At 57.9% G+C, this 21,475-nt stretch overlaps 1 protein-coding gene across 3 annotated transcripts in view; it reads left to right on the top strand.

Annotated features, from left to right (window-relative positions):
- CRAMP1 (cramped chromatin regulator homolog 1) overlaps positions 1–21,475 on the top strand; it is a 57,917-nt gene that overhangs the window by 11,692 nt on the left and 24,750 nt on the right. For 2 of the 3 annotated variants that reach the window (XM_045462050.1, XM_045462049.1), the window contains exons 3-6: positions 627–829; positions 7,047–7,200; positions 11,799–11,882; positions 14,723–14,771. In XM_045462050.1, coding sequence (XP_045318006.1) covers positions 627–829; positions 7,047–7,200; positions 11,799–11,882; positions 14,723–14,771 — 490 coding nt within the window. Of the gene's footprint in view, positions 1–626; positions 830–7,046; positions 7,201–11,798; positions 11,883–14,722; positions 14,772–15,871; positions 17,680–21,475 lie in introns of those variants that run through there. The other variant, XM_045462051.1, reaches the window with a different exon arrangement.

Raw genomic sequence — 21,475 nt, 5'->3', positions numbered from 1 at the left:
TGCCGAGCCGTCACACTTCGCCGTGCTCTTCCCGTTCAGCGTGCGTTCCTGGGACTCGTCACTGTTGCTGGCAGAGCACCTGCGGGCTTGTCCGGTCACTCTGGAATGTCAGATTTTGTCGGTGGAAGTTGTTCAACAAAGAGGACCTTTGAGATCTTTTAAAGGTTCCTTTAAAGGCATCGAGTGATTTGCATTCTGAAGTATGGGTTGTTTCTAAGAGAAGGTGGTATTTCACACATGCTTAAATGTTTTCTTGAGTTTGAATTTCACTGCGTTCGTTTGGAAAGACCAGAATTACTTCACCCCAGACACATCTGAGAAAGAGAGACGCTGTGACGTGTGACGTGTGTTTTCAGGTCATGGGGCAAAGGGTGGTCTGCCTCCAGTGGGGACGTTGTGCTCTCTCAGTGGGTCCATGGAAACCTCTTTCTGCTTTCACTCTCCGTAAAAAGATCGGAAGGAGTCAGGTCAGGTCAGCACGAGGTCATCGGTGAACAGCCCCACCGGGCCCGTGGTGGGTCCCAGGTGCCGTCCCGTGTGGCACCACCCTTGACGCGGGGGCCACGGGGCGTCCCCGAGCCCTGCAGCCTTCGGAACAGATCACTGTATAGTTCTTTTTCTCCAAGGAGCCGACGGTGGCGGATCGTCGTCCGGAAATGGGTCTGGGGCCGCCCCTGCCGCCCCTGCCGCCCCTGCCGGGGGCTCCCGCTCCTCTTCCCGGAACTTGGGGTCATCAGGCGGTGAGAAGGAAGAAGGCAAGAAGGCCCGGCGGCAGTGGGAGTCGTGGAGCACAGAGGACAAGAACACCTTCTTCGAGGGGCTGTACGAGGTGAGCTCTGGGGCCAGGACAGGCCGCACGGCCAGCCTCTCGCCTCTGTCCGCGTTTCCCTGTTTGCCTTTGCCTCGCTAGCCACGTGGCTACCAGATCTTCTAGCTCAGCAGCTCGGTGGGGAGCCCCTGGTGGGCTGCAGGCGTGGGTCCCCGAGACCCATGCCTCGCCATGGACCTCGCCCTTTGTCCTCACCGTGTGACTTTAAAAGCCGGTTGAGAGCGAGGTGGTTGTTAGGAAGCGTCTCTGTTGGATTCCTTTCCTTCTCTTCCAAGAGTCTCTCTGTTGTCTCAGGAACATTCTCTCCTGAAGAGCGCTGTCCTGTCCCTGTGCCTTCCCTGTGCAGTTGAGTGGGCTGACCCGGGAGGCTTGGTCGGTCCCTGACAGGGAGGGACAAGGGGACACTTGGCACATCAGTCAGAGCAGGCAGCTCAACCCTGAGAGATGTCACAGCTGACCTGGGACAGAGTGGAAAGTCCTAAAAATAGAAGCTGCCCCCCCCCCGCCCCCGCCCCGATCCCAATCCCAATGTCCAAAGAGAGGCTGCCGTGCTCCCTGTCGTGCTCCCCGCCGTGCTCCCTGCCAACCTTTCTCACTTCTCTGTTTTGCTTTCCCAAATGTTTGCAACCGTAATGGACATACTCTTTTTACTTTTATTAAAAATATTTTTTCAACATTTTCTTTATTTTTGAGAGAGAGAGAGAGAGAGAGCATGAGCCGGGGAGGGGCAGAGGGAGAGGGAGACACAGAATCCAAGGCAGGCTCCAGGCTCTGAGCTGTCAGCACAGAGCCCAATGCGGGGCTCAAACCCAGGAACCGTGAGATCATGACCTGAGTCAGCATGGCTCGAACTCATGAACCATGAGATGGTGACCTGAGCCGAAGTTGGACGCTCCGCCGACTGAGCCACCAGGCGCCCTAGACATACCCTTTTTACTAATCTCAAGTACCTTTCCATGGTATGTTATCGTTCTTTTGCTCGGTATACTGTTAACGCCTAAAAACATTCTACTTCATGTGCGAACAAACCGGCTTGCGTGCTCACTGTTTTTATAAACGAAGGTTGACTGGGACGCAGCCACACCCATTCACTTGTACGTGGTTTCTGGCCGCTTTTGACTACAGTGACCAAATCGAGCAGTGACAGCAGACACTAGTGGCCTGCAGCACCTCAGTGCTTACCCTCCATCCAACCCTTGCTCTGTTTAACCATCCCTGTGTTGCTGATTGGGGTGGTTCCTTCCGGATTCTGTGATAAGTAGCGCTGCAGTGAACGTCCGTGTGCGTGCGGTATTGTAGGTGGCCTCATTGGGGTGCGGTGTCACGAGTGGGTTGCTCAGTCAGCGAGCCTGATGCCTTTTTTTTTTTTTTTTAACTTTTTCCGTGTTTATTTATTTTTGAGAGAGAGAGACAGAGTGTGAGCAGGGGAGGGGCAGAGAGAGAGAGACACAGAATCTGAAGCAGGCTCCAGACTCTGAGCTGTCAGCGCAGAGCCCAATGCGGTGCTCAAAGCCCCGAACCTTGAGATCATGACCTGAGCTGAAGTTGGAGGCTTAACCCCCGGAGCCACCCATGTGCCCCGAGCCTGATTCCTTTAATAGCGAAGTAATGGGAGTGATGGAAAAGTCTTCCCAAGCCTGGCAAACAGGGCTCATGGCAGAAAGGGGCTTTGGAGCTGATACGCCCAAGTGTCCTTGGAGAGATTAGAGCTGCGCGGAGGGAAGACTCCGTGCCGATGGCAGAATATTCCCTTGGCTGTCCTTCTCCCTCCGGGGAGTGCTTTGGTTCTGCTGTCCCTGTTGGAGGAGGCCACTGTGTCCATGCCGAGGGACTCAGTCGTCTGGGGAGATCACGGAGTGTGTGTTTGAGGCTCGTTCTGCCAGGTGCAGAGTCCCTCACACAGGTCAAGTGTGTTCTTTCCCTCCCCGTGACGGTTTCAGAGCACGGCACGGGCTGGTTTTGTATACTCACGTCCCCAGACTAGGCCTCTCTGAAGTTGTATGTTAGGTGTAGAAGACCAGAGGGCCGAGGACTGTCCTTGAATGTGTAGCTGACCCTCACCTGAAACCTTAGCTGCTTTGGTGTGGCCCCTCCTTCCCGGGGGGTGGTGGGGGGTGCAGCTCTGTGGGGGTCAGGCTGCCAGGGTGCAGAACGAGGGCGGAAGATATGCTCGTCTGTTAAAAAGTGCGGGGAGGGTTCCCTGGCAGTGACCCGCCCCGCCTGTCTTTGGGTAAGTTAGTTCAGTCCCTTGTCGCTGGGCCAGCTTTCTGGTTGTACGTTTTCCGCCAGCGAGGTGTTTGAGATCTCCTGAAATCCTGGATTAACCATAATAGTTGACACTTCTGGTCACTTCGTGCTTTCCACAGCTGGGACTGGGTGTCCCACGTATCGTGTGTGTGTGTGTGTGTGCATGAGAGAGAGAGGGCGAGTGTGTGCTTTACTGCTGAGCTGTGTGTCTGACGTGGGCTCGGCAGGACCCTGGCGAGGCCTTGATGTAGGGCTGACGAGCTGGGGTTGGGGGGGTGACAGAATGGCTTGGACTGAGGGGCGCGGGGGCCCCTGCGGGCTGTGTCAGTCATTCCTGCCTTTTCCACGCACACGTGGGACTCAGCTGTGCTTCCAGCGACACAGACCCAGCTCGGCCCAGAGAGGCACAAGGGACTGAGCAGCTGTCATGACCGAGAGGAACGGGGAGGGGCAGTCTCAAGCCCAACCCGTGCAGGACTCTAGTGATGGCACGGAGCCTCTGTCACCCTGTGTGTGTGGGTGGTGACATTTCTGTGCTGTCTCCTGTTTCAGACACTTCCCAGAGGCAGGAGTGCCACCCTCGCCGCCCACTAAACTTGGGACGGTTCCGGGAGGGACACAGACGGGCCAGGCCTGTCCCAGACTCTTCCTGTGGCAACGGGTGTGGGCCGTGGCCCCTGTCAGAGAGCTGACGTCACTGTTGTCATCCTTGACGTCATTACCCGCTTGGTGTTGGTTGGTTCTTCACAAAGCCTGTTGCCGACTTCCCGTTTTCCCTTTTCACGTTTGTGACTTCTGCCTCAGTGGCCAGGCTCCCGTGCTTAGTTCTCCCCGGGTAGCTTGTGGGTGCAGGCCCCTGTGGGACAGAGCGCGGGAGCGGTGCCAGGGTGCGAAAAAGCCGCCCTGAAGGGCCGATCTGATTAGGGAAGTGTAACAGGAGCTTGAAAAGTTGCAAGTCCGTGCTGACAGGCACCCCAGGAACTCGGACGGCAGCGTCGTCTTAGAACACGGGATGGGGAATCACCAAACCCAGATTCTGGCTCCAGCCCACTGAGAGCGTGTGCCTCGTGGGTTTGGTTCCCACCACGCAGCGAAGCTGAGAGATGGAGAGGTCGTCTGCACGCGTTCCATTGTGGTTCTGATCAAAGGCTGTGGCGGGGGGTGGGGGGGGCTGCGGGGAGCGGGGCGCCCAGAGGAGGGCATCGAAGACGCCTTTTCGTGTTTTACCTGCCGTTGTGTGTGTGTGTGTGTGTTTTCAAATTTTTCAATGTTTAGTTTTGAGAGTGAGAGAGAGAGAGAGAGACAGAGCATGAGCAGGGGAGGGGCAGAGAGAGGGAGACACAGAATCCAAAGCGGGCTCCAGGCTCTGAGCTGTCAGTACAGAGCCTGACTCAGGGCTCGAACTCAAACTGTGAGATCATGACCTGAGCCAAAGTGGGTCACTGAACTAACTTAGCCACACAGGTGCCCAAGCTGTTTTTTTAAACAATGAACGAGTTCTTTTTCAAATTTTCATTTTTCATTAAAAAAAAAAATGCTTATTACTTAGAGTGAGAGAGGAAAGCAAGCAGGGGATGGGCAGAGGGCAGAGGGATGGAGAGAATCCCAAGCAGGCTCCATGATGTCAGCACAGAGCCCAACACGGGGCCCCATCCCACGAACTGTGAGATCATGACCTGAGCCAAAATCACGAGTAAGATTCTTTTTTTTTTTTTTTTTTTTAATTTTTTTTTTTTTTTTCAACGTTCATTTGTTTTTTGGGACAGAGAGAGACAGAGCATGAACGGGGGAGGGGCAGAGAGAGAGGGAGACACAGAATCGGAAACAGGCTCCAGGCTCTGAGCCATCAGCCCAGAGCCCGACGCGGGGCTCGAACTCACGGACCGCGAGATCGTGACCCGGCTGAAGCCGGACGCCCAACTGACTGCGCCACCCAGGCGCCCCACGAGTAAGATTCTTAACCAGCTAAGCTACCCCGATGCCTCTTAACTTTACATCAAAAAAAAATTTTTTTTCCACGTTTATATCTGAGAGAGACAGAGTGCGAGTGGGGGAGGTGCAGAGAGAGAGACACAGAATTCGAAGCAGGCTCCAGGCTCTGAGCTGTCAGCACAGAGCCTGACGCAGGGCTTGAACTCATGGACTGCGAGATCAGATGCTTAACCAGACTGAGCCACCCAGGCACCCTTTAACTTTGAATTTCAGACTTGGAGGAAAAACTTGCAGAAAGAGTACAGAGAATTCCATATACCTTTCCCGATGTGCACATGACCTCAGTGGGGCCAGCGTGATGAGATTCGACGTGGGACCGTAGCATTTACTGACCTGCAGGTGTTACTAGGTTTAGCTGGTGTTCCCACTGGTGTCCGTTCTGGATCAGGGTCTCACCTTGCATTTAGTGGACATGACTCCTGAGCACTCCATCGGGGGCCTCCTTCCGGCTCTCAAGACCTGGGCCCTTTGAAGACTTGTGGTCTGTTAGGTTGTGGAATGCCCCTAGCTCTGGGCTTCTCTGAGCTTTCCTTATGATTAAACACACTTTGCACTTTTGTCAAGGAAGCCACGGGAGTGTGGGCTGTCCTGGGTGCATCCTGTCCGGAATGTGTGAGGTGTTCTGTCCCGTGCTCGTGGTGTGACCCCTGGTGACTGCGTTCAGGTGGCACCTGCCAGGTCCTGTGCTGCCTAGTCTTTTTTTTTTCTTTACTTTGAGACTACGTAAACAAATACCCCGTTTTTCATTTTTTCCCCACTAACTTTAGGCACTATTGCCGCTTCTTATCTGAAATAACCATTGTTACAGCGTTTGTCCATCACGATTTTCTGGCTTCATTATTCCTACACTTATTGGTTGGAAACCTCACTCAAGAAAAAGCTCTTTGGTCTCCTCTGTTGAGGTGTGAATTCAGTAATTCCCTTATATGTGGATTCAGGGATATGTAGGCTAGTCTTTGGGTCACAGTCTATTCACACCATTGATGGTTTTGTTGCCCAGATTGTGGCAGATTTGGCCACTGGGAGCCTCTTCAGCTTGCCTCCTGTGTTCTTCCCCCAAGCTCCTGTGGTGCCGTCGGCACTTGCATCCGTGCACAGCAAGATATTCCAGCCTCACTGGTACTTTCCCTGCTCCCATCTCTCCAAGAGGCCCTGGTTCCTCTCGGGAAGTGGGATTTAGAAACCGAGATATGGGTGCTGGGGGCGCACGGTGCTGCTGGCATGCTGTCATCGCTGGGCTCTCCCCAGGACTCCTCACTGCCTCAGCTTCGATGGCATCTGCAGCTCCGGAACAGTGCTGGTGGTGACGGTGTTCTCGGGAGCATCAGTTCCAGTCTGAAATTCTCAGAAATTCTCAGCTTTTGCATGAAGATGTTGAAGGAAGGATGGCCCATAGATGTATTCAGAGCATATTCTGTGGCTCTCTAAGTGTTTACATTTGCGGCCCGTATTTGAGTATAGGATGCATTTTGTTTGATCAGAGCAGTGAGGATGTCTCTGGATGGTTGTATTGTTTTAAGAGGTCAGGTATGCAACACTCTGAGCTCCTTCGTCTTTCTGTTCTGTGTTCGCACAATTGTCTTCATGGTGCTGTCTTCTTTCATGGTCTCTAGGGGACTCTGGGCATTAACCTTTTCATCTGAGCCATGAGCATTGTGTCCTCCTGCTCTGGGGTCCTACACTTTGGTCTCCCGTGCTATGACAGTTTTATCCCTGAGTTTCTATTGCTGCCTTATCCATTATTCCAGTTAAAACCTCGGTCTTCACGCACGTCTTTGGGGTTTCAGAAAAACAAAAAACAAAACAAAAAAACGCCTGAGGTTCTGGAGAGGTGACGTTGAAGCTGATGCCGTGAAGGACACGTGCTTGACCGCCGCACGGTCCGTTCGGCTTTCTCCTTTCCCGGGAAGCGTCTGTGCGGTACGGAAGCCTGCCTTGTTGTAAGCTCTGTGCCTTTAACGTGCGCTTGATTTTCCAGCACGGGAAAGACTTTGAAGCCATCCAGAACAACATCGCCCTCAAGTACAAGAAGAAAGGGAAGCCCGCGAGCATGGTGAAGAACAAAGAGCAGGTCCGCCACTTCTACTACCGCACGTGGCACAAGATCACCAAGTACATTGACTTTGATAACGGTGAGTGTGCCGAGGCTTGGCTCGTGGGAGGTGGCAGGTGGGAGGCGCGGCCGGCTCCCGGTCGGAGCTGGTTTCCGGCAAACCCATCAGACACACGGCGGCGTGGTTCTCACCCGGCCCTGCTGCCAGGGCTCCCGTGCCTCGCGGTGCTCTGGCTGCTGGTACCTCTGGTGACCGCCGGCCGTTTAGCTGAATGCATTCCTCGTGCTCTGGGCCTGCGTCCCCCACTGGGAGGGGAGGTCACCACAGTGGATGAGGAGAGGCGGCCACAGGTGCAGCAGGCCAGAATCGGACCCCCCCACCACGCGCACACACAGCCAGCGCCCACCCTTCTCTCCCCGGTGGTGGCTCCTCGGGGCGGGGGTTGGGCAGGGCCGGGGTGGAGGGCTAGCTCTCCCGAGGCTCACCTCTGTGTTTGAGGCCAGGCTTGGGTAGCCCTGTCTTCAGTTCGCCCACCCGGGTCATCCTCCAGTGCGGGTCTGACGTCCCTCTCGGAGCAGCCATTCTGACCAGCCCCTCTGTCCCCACGGGTCACGCCAGCACTTGATCATTGATTCCACCCTTCTCGACGCTGGTCTTCACTTCCACAACCGCTCTTGTAGCTCCGTCCTTCCAGACGTTTGCTTCTACCGACTCCGTTCGTTTCTGACCCTTCTGTGTAAACAATACAAATCCTCACGTAGGACGACCGAGATGGCGGTGGTCATCCCCACTTGGAGCCTTTGCCGTGAACCCTTTGTGTCAGCCCTTGGGGACTCCCGTGTTGCCGCCTGGGCCCCGCCTGTGGGCCGTTCCCTCGGCACATTGGGGTGTATTTTAGTCACGCGGGAGCCAGCACCACCCAGAGTGACCCATCAGCCCCTCTTCCCTGGCTCCCCCTGGCACCTGGGGTTCCTCCTCTGACCTTAGAAAGGCCCAGAGAGCACGATTCAAGGGGTGTGCCTTTGTGTCAGGGGCCGGGTGGTAAATATTTGGCGCTTCGGGGTTTACCGTCTTTAACAAAACTGCCACGTTCTGCCGCCTTAGCTCATTTGTAGACCAGATGTACGCACGTGTGTATTGCCGTGTTCCCCAAATACTTCCTTCACAAAAAGAGGCCGTGGGCTGCATTTGGCCTGCATTTGGGGACCGCTATCCTAGAGGAATCCTTTCTCGCTGCCACTGGCCCGTCTGGGAGCCCTTGGGGAGGGGGTGCCTAAGCTCAGATGGTCATGGTTATCACCTGACACCGTCCCTTGTCGTTTCTTCCCTTTGAATCTTTGTGGACATCTGTGACCTGCCAGTCAGAGTCCTGCTGGTCATACCTCAGAGCTTCTGGGGTCTGTTCCCACCGCCTGGTCCCCTTTGGTCCTGTTCTAGAGCATCGCTCTTCTCCCCGTCTGGTCCTGCCCTTCCTAGTCTGCCCCTCACGTCGCCAGATCCACAGCGGGGCCGCGTCTGCCGGGCCCGGATCCTTCCCTGCCCCCTGTGGTCTGCGGGCTGGCCCGCTCTGTGCTCGCTGAGCACGCCACCCCAAGGGCACACGAGAAAACCCGGGTTCGGACACGGAGATCCTTTCCCGACAGTAAGCGGGGGAGCCGAGCCCCACGGCCGAGCCGGCACCCTCTCCCCAGACGCCCCCGCCGTGTTCTCAGCACAGTGGCTCACCCTTCCTCCTTTGTGCGTCGGCTCGCAGGCCACCTTCTCCCGCCACTGTGGGATTTCTCCGTGTGCTTTCTGTTCAGCCTCGTTTCTTTGAGTCGGCGTTACCGCAAATGTTTCCTTTCAGACCGGCACCTCACTTCTCGTGTTTTTAAGTAATGCGGCGTCCCTGTCCACACGGCAGTCTCCTCCAGAAATCCTTTCTTCGGGTAAATTCACACGACAGGTGAAACGAGCTGCGTCTCATCTTGAGCGTCTCGTCCCCCTCGCGGCACGTCTGCCTTCCCACAAGGCCCCGTGTGCGGTGCCCGATTGTGCCCAGGGGGTGGCCATGCTGAGCTGCTGTCCGGCCAGCAAGCGCTGTCGTTTCTCACCGGCGGAGTGCCTTCCGCTGGCGCCTCGGGGCGGAGCAGATCACAGAGCGATGGGTGGGTCCAGCACCTCCTAGCGGCCTGCCCGTTCCGTGGATGGGGACCACCCGGTCAGAGTCGGCAGCCCTCTTGCCGATACTGTTTTGTTCATTTGCTTTCGGTGTCCACGTGACCAGTCACGGAAGATCGTCTGCTGGCCTGGGTGCCTGGTGGCCAGTCAGCCACGTGTCATCGTTGACCAGGTTGTCCCCACGGCGTCCGTGTGTTTGCTGGCTGTGCGCACCCCTGCCTGAGAGCGCTGCTCGGATCTCTAATTGATTTGAAAACATCACCACCGGTCCAGGTCCTGTCGAGTCCGAGACTCGACAACATCCATCATCTTCACGGATGTTTTTGTGCCGGCGGCCACAGGCACAGTCGTAGTTCTTTGGCTCTTTGTGTTTTTTTTTTTATACTTTTTTTTGTTGCACATCCCGTTCTCTAGCGGCTTTCAGTCATCCACGAGAGGGGGCTCTGCCCCAGGGGCTGGTCCCGGAAAGCTCTCTTCGCATGAGAAAGCTGCGGGGCGAGAGGGAGGAGGTGATTCCGGGGCCGCCAGCGGGCACACTGTCTTTCATGCCGACCACACTGTGGGCAGAGTGGCCACTGTTTTGGGGACACTCGGGTCCCCAGGGCAGATGCAGTACCACGCACAGGGGTTTTTTCTTGGTTGGATTTGAGAGGCACTTAGGGTCGGTTTTCTGTGTTTTTGTCGCCTCCTCCTCCTGGATGGCCTCCTGAACCCCCCTGGTCCCGGCAGGTGCGACTCCTCTTCGGCTCTTTCCCCGACTGGGCCGAGGGGTGGACGAGCCGCTGCTCTCGGGTCCCACCCCTGCACCTCATGTCGGTTCCACAGCAGGCCCTGCGGGCTCAGACCCAGCACGTGTGCCTTCTGTATGGTGTGGCCCACGTCCCCGCTGTCCTTTACCTGACCTGTGTGCTTCTTGGCGTCTCATAATAGCAGCCCACGAGAAGAGCCTTCTTTCTGTTGAGCTGGCGGCTCCGCCTGGGTTTCTGGCCAATCCCAGCGAGCACGTTGGTGCACGTTGGTGGCAGCCGGCTGCCCCTTCGTGGCGCACGGGCATTAGTTCAGGGCTCGGCGCTGCCCAGCCGCCCACCCATCCTCAGCCGCTGCAGCCGTAGATTCGCTGCTCTGGACGCTTCACACAGACGGTACCAAACAGCGTGTGGCCTTCTGCGTGTGAACTCTCACACCGAGCATCGCATCTTCTTTGTGCATTCACGTCACTGTGGGCGTTAGAGCCTCGTTCCCTCGTATGGCTGTCACCGTTCTGTTGTCGGTACGACCCGTGCTTGTTCGTCCTCTGCCCAGCGGACCTTAAAGCATCCTTAGTAGCGATCTCCTGTGGGAATCCAATGAGACCTTGCGTCTTTGTCAGGAGAACCTTGAGGAGCAGTTGACCGGTGGTGTTGGCAGTCCCCGGCTCCTCGCAGCCTGTGTGAGGTTTGGAGCTTTTGTTTTAGATCGTTTATTCGAGGTCTTATTTTCTGGTTGCTAATATATCGCCATTTTCCTTGCCTGGTGGTTTAATCACACGTGGGTGAACGTTGCAACTTTGGAAAGGGGTCTCCGAGGAGAGGCCGGAGAGAGCAGTCGTGAGGACAGTGGAGGCTCAGGTGCACCGGTCACGGCTCTGTGAGGCGACATAAGGGCCACCAGACTGCTGGGGCTGGGCCGATAACTTGTATCCAAGTTTGCTTGCAGCTGCCGTGGAACTTGGGTAGTGTGGAAGGGTTCTCTCGCGTCTCAGACCTCAGCACATAGGCGGTCCAGGCGGGTGCCAGGGACCTAGGGCCTGCCCTCCTTCTGCGTTGCCGTCCCTGCATGCTGTCTGGGTCCAGGACGGCTCCAGTCAACAACTCAGCAGGAAAGAGAGGTGTGTGAAAGGGACACGTTCTGTCCCGAGTCTGTCTTCAGTCATTTCAGGAGCTTCTGGAAGCCATCTGCTCACACCAGAGGCCAGGACCTAGGGTGCGGGCGGGGATGTGTGGCGTCTGACCCGGATGCATCGCTTCCCCATGAAGGGGGTCTGTTGCTCAGGAGTTGGGTGTCAATACTTGTAATTGTAGGGGCCGTGGCTCCTCTTCCGTGTGGCCCGGGGCGCGGGGCGGGCTGGTCAGCGGTCAGAGATGGTCTGACACCCTACCTCCCCGGTCCTGGGGACTGCTGGCCTCACACAGAATTCGGGCGGATTCTGTGTGTGCGCAGAGAGATGTGTGACAGATTGAGTGGTCACGCCCGCCCCCCCCCCCCGGGCCCCGCCTCCCCGAAGCTGGCCACACCCCCCTCCCAGTTTCTCCTCCTGGGGGCCATCGCACTGCCTGGACATCACTCATCTTCTAGCCCCTCCCCAGGTTTCCTGTTTAACTTCTCACTTTGCAGACTTGAAAAGCGGCCCTGTGTTCCCGTGGGCTCGCGTCTCCGTGTCCCCGGAGTCGACGTCTGCACACCCCTCCCTGCCACGAGCTGGCCGACCCCGGCGTGTGTGTCTTCCCCCCTAACGCTGTCCGTCCTTCGTCTTTCAGTGTTCTCCCGTGGGCTGAAGAAGTCGTCCCAGGAGCTGTATGGTCTGATCTGCTATGGCGAGCTGCGGAAGAAGGTTGGGGGCTGTGAGTATGGGGCTCCCGGGGGTCCCCGCATGTGTGGCTGCTCCTCACGGGGCCTGCCGTACCGTCGCCGTTGGGTCTTTACTGCCACGGCTCTTCTCCTTGCCCCGACTTGACTCTTGAAAACGTCTTACGTGCGGTGCGCTGGCGAGCACCACGGCCCCACAGACCCTCACTTTCGCTCAGGCCGGCGTGTCGTTGACATTGGCCACGTCCGTGCACCCCTCCTCACACGTGCGCGCCCTCTCGCTCAGGCGTCCTAGACCCAGGCATGTTGTCATGCGTGCCCGCCTTCCTGTCACCGCTCGACGTGCTGCCGTCTTCCCTAGTACCCGTCCGCGTTCAGTTTTCCCGGAAAACCCAACGCATCTGTCCGGGCGCCAGTTGGGGACGTGGTCCCACTTGAGCCTGTGGCACCCCTTGGGCCCGTAGACGAGAACAGCCTCACGTTTGGTCTCCCGAGACACTAGTACTTGGGAGGGTCCAGGTCCCTCCACGGGTGTCTCGCTGCTCGTCTCCTTGCACCCAGATTTCCGATAGACGTCGGCTGCTCTGGCCTTCCTGGGGCACCGAGCAGCTCGTGGCCGACCTTGCCTCCCCGTGTGACCTCCGAGGAGAGGGGCGCGCTGGTCTCTGCGGGTGCCCCTGGCCACTGTCGCACGGGGGAAGAGCGCTCGCCCACAGGGCCGCTCCCGAGGCCCCATGAGACCGTGCGAGGGGGCCTCTCAGAGGGGGCAGCGGGGCGGGGGCGTGGAAGCAGCCGAGGAGCGGGGGGGATGGGCGCTTATGGATTGCTCCGCATAGGCCAGCCTGGCTCCCCGCCTGTGTCCTCTGGTGGGTGGTGTGTGGGGCCCCTTCTTTGTCCCTGCCGTGCCCGTGTCTCAGCCAGTCTGACTTTGCGTGATCTGTCAGCACCTTGCTCCCTAACTTTAGGCGGCTTACCGTCACCCTCCCTGGCTATCGCAGGATCCCCTGCACTTGGACCTCAGCCCCTCTTCCTGCCGCCCTGCAGCTCAGCTGACCCAGTCCTGCCGGTGGTGCCTCGTCGGTTCCTCCCAGCCCAGTTGCACGTCACACTTGCACCTTCTCTCGCACACGCACCCCATGAGGCCCTGCCTGAGCGCCCCACCCCCCACAACACTCCCCCGACGGGTCCATTTGCGGGGACACTGTTGTGTCGTTTTGTGAGTCTGCAGGGAAGGGCAGGCTTCGGGGTACTGCCTCGTGCAGGGCACCCCCAGGCCACAGCCTCTCGTGACTGCTCGTTGGGAGCCGCTTCCGGGCTGTGCACGAAGCGTGCTCGGGGCGTGCCAGCGGTGGACACGCCTGTTTCTCCCTGAGCTCTCCAGACTCACGAATCCTGAAGCAGCGGACGTGGTGTCTCTGCTGTGTTGCTGGGATTCGGACATGCACTGCTCGTGTCTAGCATCGTGGCAGCTCCTGTCCTGGGCGTTGTCCCTGGGGCTCAGGACGCTCCAGTTGGGTGAAAACGAGTGACCGTAGGCTCCTTGGCCATTAAGTGACAGGTTTTCTTGCCCCCAGGACTGAGTCTCACACGGGGGCTTTCTGTGACAGGGGCTGGTGTTGGGGGGCCTGGGAGACACCCGTGTGTCTGGGCAGCTTTTCTTTGCAGGGCGGCTGCTTGGCTGCGCACCTGCCTCCCCCTCCCGCGCCTCTTTCCCAGCAGCTGCTCCCTCTGCACCATTTCCCTTCGGTCTGCAGGGCTCGCGCTGGTCTTTCTCGCCACGCGGTTGTCGTGTGTGGCTGTGAATTCTTTCAGTGGTGAGTCATCTGTAAAGCTTTATGTTGTTTTCTTTTTCTTTTTCTTAGCCTTTTTTTAACATTTATTTTTGAGAGCGAGAGCGAGGGAGAGAGCAAGAGAGAATCCCAAGCAGGCTCCACACTGTCAGCTCACAGCCCAGCGTGGGGCTCGAGCCCACGAACCGTGAGATCATGACCTGAGCCAAAATCAGGAGACGGACGCTTAACCGACTGAGCCACCCAGGAGCCCTTAGGTCGTGTTCGTTCTCGAAAGGTGTTTTTGCCGGATGTGGAGCTCTGGTTTGATAGTTTTCCCTGTCTTCACTTTGAAGCTGTTATTCCCCCGTCTCTGGCCTGCGCTGTTTCTGGTGAGAGGCCGCTGACCGTTGTGTCCTCATGCCTCTGGAGGGGATGCGCCACATTTCTCTGGCCGCTCTAAGGATTTTGTTCTTGTCTTGCTTTTCCGCCTGGATGTGTGTTTATGGCCTGTTAATTTCGTTTCCCCAAAACGTACAGAAGAGTCCAAAGAATTTTGCAATGACCCTCAAACCCCCACCACCTCCGCGTGCTCTCTGTCCCTGTGTCTTCTGTTGAGGACAGCAGTGACCCTGGGAGGGCAGAGGAACGTGGCGTCTGCTCTAGTGAACGCACAGGGTCTCGGTTTGTCATTCGTCCACCCCGGGCACCTAGGCATCCACGACCGACGATACCGGGCCCAAGGATGGCACGTGCCCAGAGGGAGAAGTGTGCCTGCCGGGTGCCCTGAGAAGCGAGTCTCTGAGCTCGGAGGCTAGGGATGAGGAGAGGTGCAGCGTGCCGGGGGTCTGGGCAGGAGGCAGGCAGCGCCTGCTTCCCCTGAGAAAGTCCCGAGGGAAGGAGGGCCGTGCAGGTGCCGACGGCACCTTCAGCACCGGCTTTGCCGGAGGAGCCGCGGCTGCCGGAGGGGTTGTGTTCTGGAAATCTCTGAATGTTCTGTAAAGGAACTGGGGTGTTTGCTTTCTGCTTGAAGATAACAATCTGGGACCGTTTACCCAGTTTGCTCCGAACTACTCCACGCTTACGTTTATTTATTTTGCGTTTAGGTATGGACGACAAGAATGCCACGAAGCTGAACGAGCTCATCCAGGCAGGGTGAGTAGGCCCGTCCTGGGGAGCGTTGCTGTTGTGTGGACGCGTGCGCCCTTCCCTGAGATGCAGAGCTGAAGATGGATGGGGTTTTCTTCCCTTTGCTCGCCGAGGTCCCTGAAGTGCTGACCTCCCCAGGGTTCAAGCTGATAGCCTCTCAGAGCCCCGGGGGAGCAGGGAGACTTGGCCTGGGCTGCTCCCTGTCTCGTTCTTCCCACGGGTCCCCCACGGGGGTGGCAGCGTCCACGCGGCCCTCCCCGCCTCACGTTCCCTTCCCCACCTCGTGTTGGGGAGTGCCTTCTCCTCTCACCAGAGCAAGCCCTGTCCCACTTTCCTGTCGCCCTCCCGGTCCCTTTCCTGTGCTGCCCCTTCCCGCATCTGCTGGGGCTCTGTGCCCCACGAGGCGAAGCCAGGTCTGATGCTGCTGCGTTCTGCCCTCACCCTCACGGCGTCCGGGAGCTTGGGGTTCCTGTTTGCTTAGCCCAACTGCAGAGGCCGTTCCTGCCACGGAGGTGGCACGTGGCCCCTGCCACGTGCCCCATCTCCCGTCGTCCCAGTGGCACCGTGTGCTTTGCCCCCTGGCCCCGACTCCGGTGTTGGCCTTGGAGCCCTCCTGCACTGTCAGCCTTGCTAGGTGATCCCGGCCCCCAGCCAAGTGTCTGACTCGCGGCTCTCCAGCCCTTTAACTGCCCGGTCTTCTCTCCTCCTTCGTCCCTCCTGGGACCATCCCAAGGGCGTACTGAGCTCTGTGCCCCTGCATGCTCTCCGTGGGCCGTGTTAGTGCTCCCCAGGGCCTCTGTCCCCGTTTGTGGGTGAGGGATTCCAAATCTAACTTGTGCCTCATTTCTTTTTTTTTTTAAATTTTTTTTTTTTCAACGTTTATTTATTTTTTTTGGGACAGAGAGAGACAGAGCATGAACGGGGGAGGGGCAGAGAGAGAGGGAGACACAGAATCGGAAACAGGCTCCAGGCTCTGAGCCATCAGCCCAGAGCCCGATGCGGGGCTCGAACTCACAGACCGCGAGATCGTGACCTGGCTGAAGTCGGACGCTTAACCGACTGCGCCACCCAGGCGCCCCATAACTTGTGCCTCATTTCTGTGCCTCGATTTATAAATCCCGTCGTGTCCTAGACATCTCCTGGGCCCCAGCTGGAAATCTCTGGGAGTTCTTTCAGGGAAAGGCCCCGACCCCACACTCTCAGGTCTCCCCTGGCCACCGCTTGCTCTTTTCCCCAGTCAGGTGGAGGCAGTGTGGCCCCTCGGCCTCTCATAGCTGCTCCAGCCGGTGCCCTGACCACCCCCGTTCGGCGGTCTGCAGCTTCTGTGTGCGTGCATTTCTCCCTCGGCCTGGCCCCCGTCACCGGCTGCCGTGTCTGTCCCCCCGCCCCGAGCTCGTGTACTCTCCCCAGATCCCTGCTCCTCGTCTCAGCTGGACTCACCCGCCGTCCCCAGCCCCCTGCTGGTGGAGGGCTGGTCGGCCCTGCCACCTCTGCAGTCACGGCTTTCCCGCACCCAGGTCCCTTTTCTCCCTGATTGTGTTGTCGGGTGGTCTGCAGGCCCATCCCTCACGTGTGAGCCCCTGACGGGTGGGGCCAGCCGTGTGACTTCTGCTCTGGCTCCAGCCCGGCGTCTTCCCTTACAGGTGCCCCTGTTCAGTTCTGGGGGCTTATTTCTGTGAACAGGCCCAATGGTAACTGGGCTTTGCGTATCACCGCTGCTCCGGCGAGCCCCGATTCACCCCCCGCCCCCACCCCGTGCCGGGGAGTGCGGGTCACCTTAAAAATTCGTCTTTGGGCAGAGGGAGCCTCCTGGAGGCCACCAGCTGTGGCCTTGTGGGTCATTTGGCTCCCCTCCCCCGCCAGCCGCCTGCTACAGTTTCTGAGTTTGTAGGCTCTTTGAACGGCTTGTGTGCACCCAAGGAGCCTTGGACGGCAGGCGAAGTCCTTGTTCGAGGTGGTTTCTGACGCTACCGTCTGCCCAGCGGGCGAGAGCTGCCCTGAGGCGGAGTGCTGTCCCCGGATGCGATTTTGGGGGAGCTCTCACTCGACCTTGTACCTGAGTCGCCCGAGTCGTTGGCTGAGACTCTTCCTGGTTCTTTCTGCTCAGGGCGTGTGTGGCCAGCTTGATGGCAAAGCCAGTTCGTTTGGCTCTGTCTTAGGCTCTGTCTTGGTCTTGTTGGGAGGGCCCGCACGGGGAGAGGGTGGGCTCCTGGGCTTCTGGAAAGGCACGCGGGCCTGATGCCTCATGGTTGATCTGATGTGAGGAAGGCGTGTTTTGATAAGTGTGAAAGTGTCCAGAGGATCACTTTTAGGAGCTGCCAGAGATTGGAGAGCCCCGGGCCCTGAGCTGGGGGTCCAAAGGTCCAGGTAACCTCAGACACAGCACTGGGCGCCCTCGGTCTCAGTGAGGAACCATCACAGTAAAGCCCACAGGTAACGTGATGGTCAGGATTATTCTGGACAAGCAAGGATTCCTGTTTGCTTTGAATGTTTACAGTTGGGTTATGACCCATAAATATTAAACACGCATGAGTCTGGACCGATGCCATCGGTGATTGGGTGACTCTGTGGGGGACAAGGGATGAACTTCCCATGCAAGGTTCCACGTAATTTGTGTAGAACCTCCGCCTGCTGGGAGGGGAGCGTGGCTCCTTCCCCCTCGGGTGTGGGCTGCGCGCGGGGAGGCGGGAAGGAGCCAGATGGGACACGACCTCACCCCGAGAACAAGGTCAAGGCTGACAGTAGCAGGTCACGTTGAGGGCGTGAGAGGGTGTCTACCTTCCAGTGTGAACTCTCTGGATCCACAGGTGTGGGGCTGCAGCCGGAGTCCCCCGGCAGCAACTTCCCTCCCTGAGCCGTGCTGCCAGGGGACCCCTGCAGGGATGCCCTCGGAGCCTCCTTCCTGCACAGCCCTGTGAGTGCGTGATGACCCCACCCAGATCCAGAAGGGGGGTCAATGTTTAATGCCCACCTCCCTAGATGCCTTGTACCACCCCCCTCTGCTCAGGAGAAGAAGGAAGGCACACAGACAGTCACAGTGGTAGGTGTGAATGGAGAGGCGTTAGCTTCGGCCGTCCACAGTGGGTGTTTGCAAACAGCGGGAGCTCGGTGCGTATGCCCTCTGACCCCACCCCACTTCTAGAGAGCGGTCCGATCAATGGGCAAGCCACGCTTGTAACATCTCAGATTGGCTCTCGCTAGCAAAAGGGCATCACAGAGAAGACCAGTTCCTGGGCGGGACGTAGGGGCCTCTGTTCTTTTTCTGGAAGTGAGGCGGGGTGTGTGCGTGGCTGCGTGGCCACGGTGAGGTGGCTCGATGCGGGGCTCCCACCTCACACTGGGGTTCTCTTTGTACCCCCGTTCTTTTTTTTTTTTTTCAAGGTTTGGGTTTTTTTTATTTTTTATTTTTTTAACATTTATTTATTTTTGAGACAGAGAGAGAGAGAGCATGAACAGGGGAGAGTCAGAGAAAGAGGGAGACATAGAATCTGAAACAGGCTCCAGGCTCTGAGCTGTCAGCACAGAGCCCGACACGGGGCTCGAACTCACGGACCGCGAGACCATGACCTGAGCCGAAGTCGGCCGCCTAACCGACTGAGCCACCCAGGCGCCCCTCAGGGTTTGTTTTTGAGAGAGAGAGCGTGAGCATAGGAGGGGCGCAGAGAGAGGGAGACACAGAATCCGAAACAGGCTCCAGGCTCTGAGCTGTCAGTACAGAGCCCATCCTGGGGCTTGAAGTCAGGAGCTGTGAGATCATGACCTGAGCCAAAGTCGGACACTTAACCAGCTGGGCCACCCACCCAGTGGGGCGTCCCCATTCTTGACTTGACACGTGTCTTTTGTTATTTGAGTCTTTAACAATAGTGTCTTTGTCTATTTAGGAGGGAAAAGTTCCATGTTGGGGAAACGTGTTCTTTTTTATTAGCTTTAAATTGCTATAATCACATTTGTTCTGTGGAGCTATGTTTATAAAACGTATTTGTCTGTATTTCTGGCAGCGAAAACGTAACATCTGTGGCTTCAGCCTTGACTGGGCCTCATCGAGCATGGGTGCTGTCACTGCCTGGTGGTAGGACCGTCTAGGAGCCCCTGGAGGGCTGTGGGGTGAGGGAGACCCCCCAGTGCTGGTCTCCCTCTGGGACGGGTAGGAGCCAGCTCTGGTGCAGAGCTCGTGAGGCCCTGGGCTGCGGCAGGTTCAGCACAGGGCGTGGTACCCTGGCTCCTGCTTCCTTCTTCCTTCTTCCTCCTTCCTCCTGGCCCCATCACCGAGGCTGTGGCTGGGGGTGGGGCGGTGCTTGGGAGAGTCGCCAGAACGCAGCTGTGGGTGGCAGGCTGCACGCCTCACTGGGATTCGGGTTTCTGACTGCCATTTCCTCCTGCTGCCCCATCTGGGACGCTCCCTCCGTGCCCTCGGTGACGGGCTCTTGCTCGTCCCTCAGCTGCGAACTGGGACGCCCCTCCCTAGCCCTGGGACTCCATGAAGTCTGGAAGTGACGCGTCTTTCGCGTGTGACTGGTCAGCACGGCACTCCATCCAGCGCTGCGGGTGTTCACCTGTCAGGCCCTTTACCGGTCCGTCGGGGTTCCCCCGGCGCCCCTCCCTGCCCCCCCGCCCCCCGGCAGATCCCAGGCGGACAAGTACATCGACGCCAGGTGCTGCCAGCTGCTTTGTTTGCTTGGACAGACGAGTGTCGCACACCAAACTCGCCTGTGTCTAAGAAGCAAGACGGTCACTCTGTTCGCCTTCCAGGCAGTTTATCGTGAAAAAGTTTAAACATCGGAAAGGTTGGAACAGAGGTATGGCAGACAGCTCTGTACCCTTCACCTGGATTTACCAGCGCAAGAGTGCATCCAGAGTGTGCACGCGCGCGGGGGCGTGTGTTACTTGTCCTGTTGTGTTTTATTTATTTATTTTTTTAATTTTTTTTTTTTCAACATTTATTTATTTTTGGGACAGAGAGAGACAGAGCATGAACGGGGGAGGGGCAGAGAGAGAGGGAGACACACAATCGGAAACAGGCTCCAGGCTCTGAGCCATCAGCCCAGAGCCCGACGCGGGGCTCGAACTCACGGACCGCGAGATCGCGACCTGGCTGAAGTCGGACGCTCAACCGACTGCGCCACCCGGGCGCCCCTGTCCTGTTGTGTTTTAATGTGTCTTTTTCCCCTGCTGGACTGTGGACTCGTCTGTGGTCCGTGGCGCGTGCCGCGTGTCGCTGTCAGTAAGTGGGTTTTGAGCTGATGTCTTCAGTATCTGTGCCTGTGTCTCACGATGGCCCGTAAACAACAGTGAGGCGTGCAGTGTCCTGCTTCGCCGTTCCGGGATCCTGCAGAGTAGTGTCACTGACTCGGGAGTCCCCCGTGCTCCCCGGTCGTTTCCCTCCTCCCTGCCCCCGGTGACCTCCCACCTTTACTGTCTGCACAGCTGCCTTTTCCAGAATGTCGCCGAGTTGGTGTCGTACGGCAGACGTCCTTTTCGGACTGGCTCCTTTCGCTTGCTCTTCTGAGTTCCAAGAAGTGCGCGGAGTTGGGTACCACCCCGATCCAGATACGGGCGGCTCCGTCACCCCCACACCCCCTCGTGGCCGCCTCCCACACCCAGCCCCGGCAGCCCCTCAGCTGCTCTCTGACCCCCGTGGTCCTGCCTTTCCCGGAATGCCATCCAAATGGGGTGATGCCACGTGTGGCCTTCGGAGGTTGGCATCTCCCACTCAGCAGTACGCTCTTGAGATCTGTCCCTGTGGGTCCGTAGTTCATGCCTTTTCCTGCAGAGCAGTGTCCCCGCTGCGCCGTCCCCTGGTCTGTCCCCTGGTGAGGAACATGGACTGTTACACAGAAGGAACTGCTCTAAACCTTCGCCTGCGGGTGTGTGTTCCGTGTCGCCTGGGCAAGTCCACAGGTGAGCATGTGCCGCTCCGTGGGGAGATGGCGTGCCGCTCTCCAGGGACCGTCCCGGGCGCTGCCCATGCCCTGCATGCTTGGCGTGGCAGCTGTCCTGAGCCGTCCTGGGGGACGGGCAGCAGCATCTCCCGGTGGTGGTGGTGCGTGTTTCCCTGGCGACGGACCGCGTTGAATGTCTTGTGTTTGTCCTTCTGTCTGTCTCTGGTGATGGGCCTGCTCAAATCTCATGTCCGTTTCCTTATTATTGAGTTTAGAAAGTTCTCAAGGTGTCGTCTGATGGGGTTCATGAGCAAACAGCTAGGAAAGAATTCTCGAGACGTCTTTGGTGCAAAAAGGTGATTTTATTAAAGCAGGGGGCCAGGACCCGTGGGCAGAAAAAGCCGCACTGGGGTTGTGAGGAGTGGCTGAGTATATGCTTTTAAGTTAGTGGGGGTTAGGGACAGGGTGAGTCTCTAAGGAATTTGGAAGCAGGCTTTCAGGACCTGGAGGGGCAGCTCCTGTTAGGCTAAGGTAACTTTTAGTCCTTAATCAAACAGAAACGTTAAGGCAGGAAGGCTGCCATGAGTTCCTCACAGAAGGTCACAGGCGTGCTCCAGGTGTTAGGGGGCTGCGGGCCGTCAAGAGGCTTACCTGAAACTGCATTTTTCTTGCCTCTGTTTCCCTCCTTGCAGACACGAGCCTCATGTCAGACAGGCGGCGGGCAATGTTTTCCCCTGGTCCGCGGCTTGTCCCACTTTCGTGGTGCCCACGGCAGGGCGAGGTGCCCGGTCCCTCCAGGGTGCCGTCCGCCATCTCTCTGTGCAGGCCATG

The sequence above is a fragment of the Leopardus geoffroyi genome, chromosome E3, assembly GCF_018350155.1.
Source record: "Leopardus geoffroyi isolate Oge1 chromosome E3, O.geoffroyi_Oge1_pat1.0, whole genome shotgun sequence".
Classification (NCBI taxonomy): Eukaryota; Metazoa; Chordata; class Mammalia; order Carnivora; family Felidae; genus Leopardus; species Leopardus geoffroyi.
This window is presented reverse-complemented; position numbering and strand designations above follow the sequence as displayed.